Below are 14,687 nucleotides of genomic sequence, written 5' to 3'. Positions count from 1 at the left end.
ATGAATGAGCACGGTGAAATATGACAATACTCTAGCAAGAGAGTAACTATAGTTTGCTACTAGGTACAGAAAGTAAATGTCAAAATAACCTTAAATTGTTTAGAAATTCTTCTTAAATTCAGAAAAGATGTTTGAAAATGGGCTAAATATTGTAGCTCAAATGTCTTGTCAGTCAAATAACTCGCCAACGAGGATTCCACATGCCTAAGCTGTGATGTATTTTGATACGGAGGCCAATGCATTCCTGTGAATTCTTTAGCGCACATTTTAAATGTACAATGATGGTTTAATAAGCATTAGCTGTGCATCAAACTGATGGTTGCTATCGCCAAACCACTAATGTCCAGAACAGACGACGGTTTCACCTCTAGGTCAAGCCTGGCTTTCCTCAAATGGACTGCCTGTTTGGAGTTGAAGGGCTGCTTCAAACATATTTGAAGACAGTAACGAGCAAGTCCAGCCACAAAAAGCCTTTCCAGTGATAAGTCTGTGCTTGGTTTATTTCTAGATTTACAACATTAGGAAAGCTAGGTTTAAAATTCCGATAAGATCAAGTTGCCTCAGATATCTCCCCCTATCAGGGTGTTTAATTTCAAAATGTTATTAAAAGACTTTGGCGAAAAAAGATACACTGGAAGACACTACATATTTTTCAAAGATAATATAATGTGTTTGGGAATGGCGAGGGTTCACGGCAGGGGTGTCCAGTTCAGTTTGGACCCGTTTATTTTTGGCCATAAAAGTTTACTTATTGGCCATCAGTGAATTGCATTGAGAAATGAGGAATTTTCTTCCTTTTAAGTGGTTGCTTTTTGATGATTTTTTGATATTTCTGGGTTATTCCTGTTGATTTTGGGGAATTTTAATAATAATAGATAGCAAATTGGGCAAAGTTCTGCTTTCACAACGCCCATTACAGTATGAACACGATACTACTAAGTTTTTGTCAGGCTTAACAACCCAATGGTCCGTATTGGACCCTCTTGTTGGCAGCTTTAAGCCCTCGGGCCATATGTTTGACACACCTGATCTACGTTGTATCCACTATAAGTAATAGATTAAAGCCAAATGGGCATTTTGGCAGAAGTGACATAGGACTCTGTCATCACCGAGCACCACCGAGCACTGGGTAAACACTGGCGCTGTCTCAGAACATGACGTCACCAACGAATGAAAGCGCTGTTATAACCAATGCGAAGTATAAAAATAACAAGCACACCTGTTTTTTGTCACGTAACGCCAGAGAGGAGAAAAAAGTCCAAACTTTTCTTGAAACAGATCTTCCAGCATTTACATGGACATGACACTACACAACCATGTGGAAAAATGTCCAGTTTTTGCAAAATGAAATTAGAACAAGCTACATGATTCCAAAACTTTTTTGTATGTATATGTAGTCATATTTTAGAGCTAGAAGGTTAAAAAAAAAAGCAGGAGAACTGTGGCTTAAGCAAGTACAGTAATCCCTCGAATATCGCAGATTTTCATATTTTCATTAATTATTGACCTTCTGGATGTGATTGGTTAAATTTTAATACAAAAGCTTCACACATAGAGCACTGTCAGTTGTTTAATTTCAAAAATAGTTTATCATATTTTATTTGAATGGAACATGTTATGATGGATCAAATAGTTATCTTTATATCGTTTTTAAGCTGTCCGGTTTTATATTCACCATAGAATGTTAACAGCTATTTTGACTCAATTTTTGTTATGATGAAGGAATGCATGTAAACATCACATGCCAACAAATAGCTTGCTATTAGTTCTATACAAAATGAATTGAATTGGCCCTATTTTATGTTTTCATTCAAATAAACTAGTCTCAGCAAGTCATGAGATAGAAGTAAGAACAATCTGAAACCAATAAAATAGAAAAATTAGACCATTTATTCATTTTCCATCCCGTTTATCCTCAATCATGAATAAAAGAAAAAAAACAATCTGTCAAAAAATTAATATCGATGATAAGACAGAAATGACAGCTATTCTAATGAATGTGCCAAGCTGATTTGCGTAAATAATTGTGAGACGATATGATGCAGACAAAAGTAATGATCTAACCCTAAAAACAGAAGGAAATCATTAAAGAACTAAAAAAAAAAAACTCAGAAAATCTACCCAAAAGTAACAGATCATAATTCAAGTAAAAGCAGCACATGGTGAGTGGAATTTGAATCACTTCATATAATTCCAAAGGAGAGATTGATCTAGGGTTGTTTTTTTTACATGACATCTTTAGAGTTCAATCCTTTCATTTCTTTGACAACATTATGAATTGACATTAATGTAGCTCTCTTCACATAGCACTCACTGTTGGATGAAATTTATTGATCATCTAAATTTGAATCCGATGACGCTCATGCCAGATAATGGATTTCTGTTGAGTATTCCATGCCTGTGAAATCAAGAATGTTTAAATAGTTCCTCTTATTTCCGCAAAATGTGTATGTTTGGTTGACTGAATACTCCCAATTTGAATTTTAACTGTGATTGGTTGATTGTCCCTTTGTGTCCCACGATTGGTTGGCAATTATGCCCACATAATTGTAATTGATCCTCCAGTGACTGCATGAAAATCAACCATCGCACAATTTGGCTAAGCGTCAATTTAGTTTCCTAATTGCAATTCAGAATAGGTTACACAGCTAAAAATCCCCTAAAACTGTAATCAGTTCTTTACAGGCTGGTGCAGCTTGTTTGAGAAGAAGTCTCTTTGGTTAAACAGTCTTTGCTGGATCAGTTTCAAGAAAAACCTGGTAGTGGATTTACCTAGACCATTCCAGTCTGGAAAATACGATACATTTTTGTGACTGTGAACAGAAAAAAATGATCCAGCAGTAGTAGGCTTTCTTGCTGTTATCATTTTAGTCATTTCTTTTTCAGAACTTGAGTTTAACCAGACTTCCGCCTTTCCAAAACGGCAGGCAGTATGTATTGGTGGTTAACTGGTGAGGCCGGCAGAGCTGATCTCTCATGGGGTATGATATATCATAAGCACGTAAGAGCATTTTAAATCTAGACATCATGATAAATCAAGTCAGAGAGTAAGACGAGTGGGGCTGGAGTGATTCCCAGAAATTTTGTTCCCAGCTGCCCGAGCACCATGGGAAAGCCAGCCCGAGAGAGTGTGGGTCAGGTCAAGCTTGTCTCCTTGCCTGACTGTCAAAGTAACAGTACCTTCCCCTTAGGCATCCAGCACTGCCTGACAGAGCAGTGCTGCTGCGCGGAGGGTTGGAAATGCAATTAAATCAAACATGGGTGAGTAGCTGCAGGACAAATGCCTAGTCAGCGTTTTGCAGCTCACTGAGAAAAAAAAGGAGAAAAAAAACAGCTCGAAGATTTTTTTTTTTTTGCCGTGAGGGCTGGCATTGAAAGACGAAGTATTGAAAGTGAGGGAAGAAAAAAAAAAAAAAGAAAAAGACAGCTTGGGCATTTTGTTTCCAGTGGGTAACCAATGTGGGTGTTAGCAAATGGGTCGGAGACACATTGGCCCAATTCAGAACTTCTTTATTCTCAAGTGTTGGCCTAAAACGTGGGGTCAGACATGTAGGCTGACCCCTGACCGACATGTAGGCTGACCCCTGACCCCCTAGTTCACGTATTCTTGTAATTACCTTTGCGCATCAACTTTTTGGGCCACCCCCACCTAAGACAATGTAACAATTTGTCTTTTCAATTGTCTGTCAGTCACTCTCTTACAGGCCTTTTCAGTGGGCGTATATGGTTTCTTTTTCCATTTGTATTTATTTATTTATCTTGCTTGAAGAGTTGGGGGTTGTCTGGCCCTAGAAACAGGGAGTCTTTGTTTGGGCTGGTTTCACATGGATATGGCTCCCCCCCCTCCTCTGCCCCCCTGCTCTCCTGCCCTCTATGCAGCTCCACATGAGCAGAACCCATAGATTTGTTTAGGGGCTGATCTCAGGGTCATTGTACATGGTATTTCCATTACTATTGACCGATCATTGGGACCTTTCTCCCTCGCACTGGCCACTGAGATACTACTATTTCACCTGCAAACATCTGTAGACACTGAAAAACCATTGGGAGAGTTTGTTGTAGAATTAGAATTCTCTCTTGCAATATACAGTATACCATTTTGAAAAGTATAAGAATACATGGCCATTATATCTAAAGAAACAAAAATATGGTTTGAGGGTATTCGATATTTGGTCTGATTAAGCAGTTTCTCCCCCAAAGAATGTGTAATGAACTATATCTTATTGCAAATCATGTGTCATTTAATAATGTCCGCTTGAAAAGGGATTGGTGAGTAAGCCAAAATGTGTATCCAAGCATTTTTAATGAACATTGCACCTTCTTATAGACCTTCTACTAGTCAGAAAACAATATTTTTTACCGCATAGTACTGTCTATTGCCACTAAACTTATTGGCGAGGGAAAAAAAATCCAATTTTGACATTTAAATGTAAGCACAGCCTGGATTTCTTGTTTAACTCTCGATTATGTTTCAACTGTAGTCAAGGTCAGGGCGTAGGAAACGATTTGTGTGCTGCAATTACCAACTGAACCAAACTTGGACACCGCTACTCCATATATATGTAGTATTATGTTACAACATTTTACTCGTGGTGATGCATTACATATTTCCAGAGATTTTTCTTAATCATTTTGAAATCTACACTGCTTATGCTTTAATCACGTACACTACTACATCTGTACATAGTGTACATGATTAAAGCAGATTGTACACAAGTGTTAGACAATTTAGCCAGCCAATGGTTTTGGACAGGCTGCAAAAGCAAAGTACTTGAGGGCCTCAACTAAACTAAGAAAAATACCCTCTTTTGCAATCATGGTGGTTGGATTGTAAAATCATAAAAATGTAGAAAACAAAGTATCAGAGCTGATATAATCACGTATGTTGGAAAGAATGGAGCAGCAGATTGACAAGCAGATTAGTGCATCAGGCACAGTGATGTGGACTTTGCGTCAGTCTGTCATGCAAGGCAAAGAGTGAGCTAAAGTGTTTTTTGTATTAATATTTATATTTTTATATAGTGTGTGCGTGCATGTGTGTGTGGGAGGTTGAGACCTCAGTTGAAGTGACTCTTAGCCAGAATGCCTGCTGAGTTAGTGAGGAACATTTTGGTCATTGGGACTGTGAAGGAATGCCCAGCTGCAAAGATTTGGGTTGTTAAATTGGACATTTGGATTCATTGGTCTTGAGTCAGCAATCCAGTTATGTGGGTCATAAGTACTCTCTCCAACTCACAACACAGTAAAACTGTCTTCATTTAAATGACATGATTAATACCCTGCAAACTGCTGAGTGAAATATGAGGTGATCTAACTCACCCAATTGACGTCGAAACATGCCCAGGACTGAGGCAATGTCCTGATTGGATGAATTGTTTTTCTGTAGTCTTAATCTGTATTAGGGTTAAGTTGGGCACATTATTGATCATGAATATTGATATCGAATGATTTAAAGCAGATTTTGATGAACAGCCGTGACATATTTAACTCACTGGCTTCCAATCATCCGGCTCTCCATCATTGTTTTGTGAATTTAAATGAGTTTGTCGTTAGCAGACTCGGAGTCAATAGCAATCATTGAGTTAAAATGCCGTCTCTCCCAGTCATTGAACTGTAATGAGACAAGACGTACAGACATATTCAAGTGATAAAGTGCACACTTTTTAAAGTTTAATAGTAGCTTTAACAAGCAAATGACAAACATTCACAATCTGTTTATCATCTGAAATGGGTGTTTTGACAAATCTTCACAAGGACCTGTAAAATCAATACTCACAAAAGACTGTTTTTTTTTGTTTTTTTTTTTAAGATGAAGGAAAATGGTACCTACTGGAAGTTGTCAATTGATGGACTTGACTACACTGACAAAAGGCACTCTTAACAGGATATTAAACAGCTAATAAACATTTACAGGTATGTATGATTTCCTTCTCTGGCATTTTGATGTAATATAGTTGTTCAAATGTCCATATGCACTTGAAATGAATGCATGCTTTGACTGCCACATGAATGTGAGGTCATAACATTATGGCACAACAGATGTAATTTGGGTTGGCATGGATTAGTGAGCGCTACACGAAACTCATGTGTGACTGGCACCCTTCTCCATCAAATACAGATGATTTCCACAGTGCTCCATTCATGGTGACAGAAAACTGGCAATAGCATTTATAGACCATTAAAATGATTACGAGTCATTGCCACTTATCATAAAAATACGTTGGCTAGTGATGACGTCTGTGACTCTTACAGATCGGTAACATTAGTAACCAATTCACCCAAAATATGTCTAGCTTTATCATATACTCTTATCTATTCTGTGTAGGCCCTGTAAGTGGCTGGCCACAAATTCAGGTGTCATCCACCTGGTGCCCGTAGTTGACTGTGATTGGCTCAAATTTACCATCCTTTTCAAGTCAGTTATGAACTAGAACCCAAAAGAAACTGATATGGCTATAGAGTTCCTTTTCTTTTGAACTTTATTGTTTGATAATTATATATTAGCTATAAGGCATTTGTTTCAGAGATTTGCTTGCATTCCTACACTAGTTGGATTTTTTAATTCTATTCATATTTTATTTTCCAATGGTGGAGATTCCAGAATCAGTCTTTTCTATGTGAAAACTGAAAGAACTTGTACCAGAAGGGGAATTATTTGGACACATTATTCTCAATTATCTTCAGAACAGTACTAAAGTACTGTTTAGGATTAACAAGGCGTGTAATAAACACAATTCACTTAGATGACTTATCAAACTGCGGTGTCTTTCATTCGTCCCCTGAGAGAACAACTTCTCTTCAGCAAGAGTACAGCAGTAAAACTATTGTCGTAACCCCCCCCAATGTTTGTTGTAAATGAAGGACCCAAATGGCACTCATTAGTGGTCGCTCCCCCACACCCTTCATAGGGGAGTTCTTCCAAGGCCTGTCCTTTGCCTGCAAATCTCCATAGAAGAGTTAGAAAAAGATTTCACTTTTTTTTTAAATCTCTAATTTCTACCTGGCCTGCACACACGCTATTATTCATTATTGTATCATTTTTCGCTTACGATGTTGCTCTTGTATCTCTACCTAACCAAATGGTTGTATTTTATTTTCTCATTCTGCTTAATAACTCATGACAATTAAACTTTGATGGTTCATTTAGTCCCATTTTGACAAATGTAGACACACAAGCACCTCATCATGCCGTCAGTGTGAAAAATCTTCAAATGTTTATTCAAAAGACCTCATTCAAACATTATTATATAATAGGCTGCCAAGAATACAACACATACGTAAGTGAAATTCCTCATGGATGTTACACTATTAACTATACATTTTGCTAAAGTGGTAGCAGAGTTTTGGAGCTTTTCTGACATTAACATCAGCTCAGACTGTGTGCAATCAGTTTTCTTGAAAAAGGTTAAATGTTTAGAGTTTATTTATTTTATATTAACATATATATAAATATGTAAGATTGTATATATATAAATTATATTTAGAATATGTATATAGGTATATATATATATATATATATATATATATATATATATATATATATATATATATATATATATATATATATATATATACATGCACATATATGCACAAATATTAGTAGTCACTTTTCCTTTTAATTGCATCTAATTTTCAAGAGGTTTTAATATTTTATTTTGATATTAACCCCTGGGCTTTTGGCTCGGAACCTTTCTTTTGTTGCAAATGTTCCCGCACGGAATTCTCTATCAAGTGGACCTACCGCAGAGGAGCAACCGGAAGAAAAATACACAGAAAGCCAGGTGTTAGCCAATATGGCAGAGGTAAGTGCGATCATGCTTACATTTGTGTAGATTTTTATGCATTATCGATGTGTAGTATTTCAACGACAACTGCGCTGCACGTGTTTTAGTGTTAAATAATAAATCTGGCCCCTGATTACACGACGTAAACATGCACAATTGTTTCCATTAACGGGCGATGTGCTAGTAACTGATCATTTTGAATTGAATGAAGTACTAATATCCAAACTGATTTTTTTTTTTTAGAAATCAATGTATCCCCCGTCAAAGGAATGTTGGTATTTTGCATGTATGGCAGTTGGACAAAGTTGTGACTGAAATTGTATTTTTCTACGTGATCAATCTGTTTCTGCAACAAAATTTGAATGCTGCAAATGTGCCGTATTGGTCATTTGGTGTCTTGTTTATTTACAGACTCATAGTTTGCATCCCATTAGGCAGCAGGCATCCGTGGCTGCCAAAGTCTTCATCCAGAGAGATTATTCCAATGGCACTGTGTGCCAATTTCAAATCAAGTTCCCTTCTGAGCTGGAGGACAGGGTAAGATAACTTAAATGATGTTTCCTAGCGTCCTCCTGTCATTTGTATAAAGGAAATTGTATTCATGTCTGGTATAGGGTATCTCCATGAACTGTTCCATTCAAAAATATTTAATGTCAGCACAACAAAACAGTCGATTTGCATGTACATTTTGGCACCCACTACTTAAAAGGGTCCTTGTGACTGAACAGGAGCTATGATGCATTAAACTGCACATTTTATCTTGACAGCTAAATTGCAGCACTCACAATTTTAAACAATATACCATAAAATTAAATCATGGCTTTAGTCTAATTAGCTTTAAGTCACAAGTTGTTTTCTTGACTGTCATAATAGAGAGAATGTCCTCCTCACTTGGAGGCGTGTTAGATATTAGGTCCAATGTCATGGACGGATGCCCAGGCAGACAAATGTAGAACAAAGTGTATCCCGAATATGTCGGAGAGCGCTGATCTTTGGAGTCAGTTGCTGCAATCCGGGAGCAGAAATTTGGAAAGTTTTCAGAAATACAAGACGCCTTCAGATGCCTGCGTGTCTGCTCTGAAGGTTCTTTCTTTCCTCTCTCCAGTATCACATGAGCGTTTACCAAATCTCACATTAGTCTAATATTGACATCCTTGTCAAGCAGCCTATTCAAATACTGTATCAGCTATTCATGGCTGAGTTTCAGAGCCGCTGAGAGTTGGAATCTTTCGAGCTATCTGTCTTAGTCAAGGCCTGCAAGTACACATCTAGGCGCCTTTTATATCAGGATTATTCCATTTTGTATTCTGCTATCTTTTTTTTTTAGGTGAGGTCATTCAAAGGGCAATTTTTAAGGGCATCTCAACCTTATTATAATCATCAGAGATGTACTATGTAGTTAAAAATCCAAGTACTAATACAAAGTTACTATTGCATTGGTGGATTTGGAGGACAATTAATCTGAAGCACATGCTGCAATTTTTAATAATAAATAGAGATGCTTAATGTATTCATGCTCGATATATGCTTTTCTCAATGATTTATCCTATTTTTTTGTTGCTTAAAGGTCGACAAACAGCAGTTTGAAGAGACGGTGCGGATCCTAAATAATTTATATGCTGAGGCTGAGAAACTTGGAAGCCACTCTTATATTGAAGGATGTTTGGCCTGCCTTACAGCTTATACCGTATTCTTGTGTATGGAGACGCATTATGAGAAGGTGAGTCAAACGTGTGTGGAAGCGGAAGCAATCTATCCTGAATTATTAAGTTATTGAAGTTGACATTTGCTGACATGGTATTAAAAATGGGAAAGGACAATAAAGCATGCCATTTTCATATCCATTTTGCTATTACGAGCATACTAAATATCCAGAAGTTAGACGTCTGTGTAAGGCTTAATTAAAAGGGTGTTAATAGAGGTGGAAGCAAGCGCAAGGGGTGATTGATCCGACATAAAAAAAAGTGCCAGACAAAAAGCTGAGGAAAAATGAAAGGCTGGAAACAATCTTGTATTTTCAGTACTTTCATCTTTTTATTTTTGCCAACTCTGTTCCTAGGAATGTTATATAACAACCTTCAAAAGAAGACCATTTTTATTATTGTCGTGTTGAAAAATCAATGCAAATTGATGTGAAAACTCAGTGAAAACTGAGCTAAAACTGCGGAAAAATAAAAAATTAAGTGTCTGCATGTCTAGTCTTAAATAAGCTGTGTTTTAAATGACTTTCTGTATTCCCTTATAGGTTTTAAAAAAGATCGCCAAGTACGTGCAGGAGCAAAATGACAAGATCTACGCACCCAGGGGTCTCTTGCTCACCGACCCCATCGAAAGAGGCCTTCGGGTTGTATCCTTATAAAAGTTGAGATGGAATACTCCACTTTCTCTTCTTCAGATGAAGCCTTTCTTTCTTTTGGGCCATGTTTAACCACTTACAAACTTTGGCCAACAATGAACAAACATACATTCCTTAGTGGGAAACAATAGTTCTGTTAATTTAAACACAATGGGCTAATGTATTTTCAGATGAAAAGATATTAATGCGAATATATTCGTAGTAAACCTCCAATAGAAATGGAGAAAAAAATGAAACAGAAATTTCAAACAGTTGTTTTTATTTTCTTTCAAGCTGCAGTTACTTATGAATATGACATTTTTTTTTCAAGAATAAAGGCTTTAGTGATTGCAAATTCCTAATGAAAAAATAGAGCGCAGTATAAAGGTTCTCTTAAGTAAGAATAAGGAATCCAAATTTGTTGGTAGTCCATTGCAGCTGCATAAAATTATTGGCTTTACCAGCATGTGTTGGGAAGTTGCAGACTGACGCAACTTTTCTAATGAAATGGTGCTGAGCGGCAATAGGAGATCAGGGATAACAAAAATATGAGTGAAATTGTTCACAGCTGAGCTTTCTAACTAGCCTTGCCTCCCGACTTAATTGGGCTGACAGTCTTCTGGAGGATTTACGCCAACACTGGGAAGCCGCTGTGCTGTATTTGGCAAAGCTAGGCATGTGGGAGTGACAGGAATGTATCACCTGAGCACTTATTTCAACATCAGCAACCCAATTGCCAGCTCATCATCTCGCAACATCACAAATCTCAAATGTCAGTCAACTGCCGTCACAGGAGGCCCAAGAGCGCCCAAGAAAAGATTTTCGCACCAAAAGAAACAGTGCAAAGAAGATCTTTGCTGAAAATGAACTTGTGCAATGTTGTTGCAAGTGGAGACATTTTCAAGTGTCAGATATTTGATTTCATGTGATAGAATTCAAGCCAAATGTCGACTAATGTGGTTCCTTAACTGATTTCCTTCAAGATTGAGGTCACCATCTTTGAAGAGCGAAGCCTGACCAGATAGAAGCTTCCGAAAGTAAGTTTAAATTTATGAATATATTTTTTATAGTTTTGTATTGTAGTATCAATATATTTATTATAATTATAAATACAGTTTTTAATATTAATATACATTTAAAAACATTAGTTTATGTTTATATTTTTTCTTTTTTGTTTGTTTTTGTATGGTATTATATCAATATATTTAATATAATTATGAATATAATTATTAATATTAGTATACATTTTAAAAACATGTTTTTACTTTAAAAATAATAATAATTTTGAGGGTCTTAGACGTCCATTTGAACAAGGAAGGTCTGGAAGCCATCGAATGATCTTTTAATGGCTCTTACAAAAGAGGCATCAAATCTTTCCCAGATGGATTTATGAAATGAATCTGGCTTAACAGGTTCATGTAAATCCTGGTTCAGTGATCAAGAGCAGTTCCGTCACCCCCTGTCTGCAGCCGCACGCATTTCTCCTTAAGTCCCCTCAGCTGCTTGTACTCCTAGTGAACTGCTTTTTAATCATGGGGTTAGCTTCCATAACGCATTAAAGGATATTCAAGCTAGTTTATGACAATCACATGGCTGCTGTTCACTGGCTTGTCACTTTATTGAGGATTTTAAATGTACTGTAAATGCAAATGTAGTTCACCGAGAGGACCGCACTCTCAAAACATGAGCCAAACCAAGCAGTTCAACCCAAAAAGCGATGAAACGTTCCATCAACACGCGCAGATTCGCCCCGTACTTATTGACGACCGGGCCAAGGTCAATCAATTATCGGATTTTTTAGAAAGAGTTCGACCATTTAGGCTTATTTGTTTTCGGTGTTATTTCATGCCATAGTTTATCACACCACTTTTCTTATATGTAACTTATATAAGGAAATGTGCTTTGTTAGCAGTCGGCCATTTGAAATATGTTAACTAAGCTTTAAACCTGTGTTATGGTGTGATTTGACGTGTGGTTTTCCCACCACATGAAAGCTTGTCGATTTGATGAATGCGATGATTTTCCAAATAGGGAGGCGGAGAAATAATATTCCAACCTTTGTTTCGCTTTTTAAAGGCACGCTCATTTTGTATCACGTCTTTTATCAGTGACACTTGCGACCTTTTTGTTTGTTTGCATGGCAAAAAACTGGCAACAACAACCAAGTGTTTTTTTCCCTCCCCAAACACATGTGGCTTTTCAATATCTACTGATCTTTCAATTTGCCGCCATGTGTTTTCCCTCAAGAGTGCATTGTATGTTTTGAATAGATTCCATATTTCCCACAACAAAATGATTTTGTCCCTCCTTTAGGCTTTGAACAGGATCAAAAACCTACCTAGGGAACACAAAGGCCACTCACACGGTAGCACCTTGCTAAGACTTTGGTATTTATTATGCTAGTAAATGTATTTAAAAAATAATTTTTTGAAACCTCAAATCCCCGAAGATGGATAAACTTTGTTCAATGAGATGAACAAACAAATGAAGGGATTATAAATGTGTTCATTCAAAGAATGTCAGCCATGCACTTTGATTAGAATCTTTTGAGAAAAGAGCATGTTGCAACATACATGGGGTAAACAAGTGTAAGCAACAGTTGGCATGTACAAAAAAGACCGTATTCATGTTAGGAAACACCAATTTTATTTAGAAATTAGAAATGATCAACTATTATTATATTTACAACAAATGATTTTAGATGCAGTTCTCGTGTAGCAGAACTCAAGTTAGTTATGGCCTCATCATCAAAGGAGGTTTTAATCTTTGCAGTGAAGTGCATTTTTTTCCATGACGTCACTCACCTATTGTTCATTTGTAGGTGCTGCTTGATCGGGCAGAGCTTTTTATGCCAGAGCACCATTGCTCTGGCCCTACTTCGACCTGTACTTGCCCCGCCACCCAAAAGAACCTGTCCTCTTGTACTCTACTGCGTCTCAACAATCTATTTTGTCAATAACCGTGCAGAAATCAACGCTTAAATACGTCTCATAGTCATTATTCTTTGCTTGTTTAGTAGTCAACACCACTCAAAATTGCCTTGTTTACAAACTGTTACACTACTAAATATCCCCTAATTTACAGAAAATCTCCTCAAGGCATGACAAATGACCTTTTGTGTGATTTTTATTTCTATTCTTTAATAGAACTGTGCAATCACAAAAGCCGAAATACAGTGTTAATTCTATTTTGTTCCCCCCTCCCTCCTTTGCAGCGGCTCTGTGAGTCTGTGATCCATGTTTTATTGGTTAACATTTTGTGCTTGTTTTTATTGGAATTGCTCCAAAGGTAACCGACAGCTGATTGTTGTCAGATTCGGACATTCCAGCCACATCGCCGTAGTTTGTGGTCATATTTTTGTCTTTATTAATGCCTTGATTTATAAGTATTTGCTCTCTACGCATGCAGTGCTTCTGTGTTCTTCATAATATGTATTCACTTGTATTTAAGCGCTCATGTTTACTGTGCCTTGCTGGGTAATGTTTGGTGATATAAGCATTACTTATTCGTTTATCGTTGGATATGCTTTGTTTGAACTGGAAGAAGCGTATAATAGATATTTTTGTGCCTGTTTGATTCAAATCATTATTAATGTACCCCAATCATCTTAGTACTACTGCAAGCACAGTGGTTTCATTGCAATTGGGAGTTGATCCATCCAATACGTAGCGTTTTGACAATTACATTGGAAATGCAGTGTTATTGTGAAAAATCCTGAATTTGACTATTCGCATCTTGAGATTGCATTTTATTACATCCATTTATGCAAGACAATTATAAAATGGATGTAAAAAATATGCATATTTCACAGTATTCAATCTGAAACTAGGTTGCTTTTCTGAGCACATTTGTAAAGTATAAGGTGGTGTATGTGTTCTTTGTGGTATGTTTTATTCCTGACTGCAGTAATGTTCTTTTTTCAAGTGATTGTCAGGCGTGCACTCCTCATGCGCCTTCCATACTTTCTCCTTTTTGTTAATTTGCCACATCCTTCCTATTTTCAGACCCATAACATTGCACAACTGTTGTAGTTTTAAGAACTTACCAAATGTTGTGGGATTCCTGCAATTTTGCAGTGATAACATGTTTTCCTGATCAGTTGTTAATACTTTCAGAGATAATTCAAAGTCATTGGTTGTGGCCTTTTATGTGAATAGTTATTGCTCTTGGTTTCAAGTATTACTGTTAGAATGGATGTAAAGTGAGGAGAAATGTCTGTTTGTTATTTTATTTTTAAAATTGTTGCTTAAATAAATGTAAACATGTATTACAATGTTTATTTCTTGCAGGGAATGTACAGAGTAAGTAGAGATTTGTTTGAAGGTAGATTTAATTGAACTCAACCTACTTTTTTCTTTAAAACAAAAACAGCCATTAACTCTACATAGTCTTTTTTTAAGTCTTACAACAGGGGATAAGTTATGGATATATTGTTCACTGTTTTTGCTATTTTTTAAGTATATCGCGGTTTTTGGTCTTTTGTGGATCTTACTGTACACAGCGAAAAAACGGGGGTTTACCGTAAAAAAAAAAAAAAAAAAAAAAAACAGTAAAACCCCGCTTTTTCG

General features: G+C 36.7%; 1 protein-coding gene across 1 annotated transcript; it reads left to right on the top strand.

Moving 5' to 3' along the window:
- The first annotated feature begins 7,732 nt into the window (after positions 1-7,732).
- Positions 7,733-14,353, top strand: LOC144195354 (golgin subfamily A member 7-like). The gene is made up of 6 exons (XM_077714928.1): positions 7,733-7,802; positions 8,196-8,321; positions 9,352-9,504; positions 10,030-10,131; positions 11,103-11,156; positions 12,941-14,353. The coding sequence occupies exons 1-5, from the start codon at positions 7,794-7,796 to the stop codon at positions 11,142-11,144; spliced, it is 432 nt and encodes a 143-aa protein (XP_077571054.1). The 5' UTR covers positions 7,733-7,793; the 3' UTR covers positions 11,145-11,156; positions 12,941-14,353.
- The last annotated feature ends 334 nt before the right edge of the window (positions 14,354-14,687 follow it).

Source organism: Stigmatopora nigra, chromosome 4, assembly GCF_051989575.1.
Source record: "Stigmatopora nigra isolate UIUO_SnigA chromosome 4, RoL_Snig_1.1, whole genome shotgun sequence".
NCBI lineage: Eukaryota > Metazoa > Chordata > Actinopteri > Syngnathiformes > Syngnathidae > Stigmatopora > Stigmatopora nigra.
This window is presented reverse-complemented; position numbering and strand designations above follow the sequence as displayed.

Coding starts and splice junctions, on each gene's coding strand:
- LOC144195354 (XM_077714928.1), top strand. Junction 9,505..10,029: donor TGGAGACGCATTATGAGAAG/GTGAGTCAAACG, acceptor ATTCCCTTATAG/GTTTTAAAAAAGATCGCCAA. Junction 10,132..11,102: donor TCGAAAGAGGCCTTCGGGTT/GTATCCTTATAA, acceptor ATTTCCTTCAAG/ATTGAGGTCACCATCTTTGA.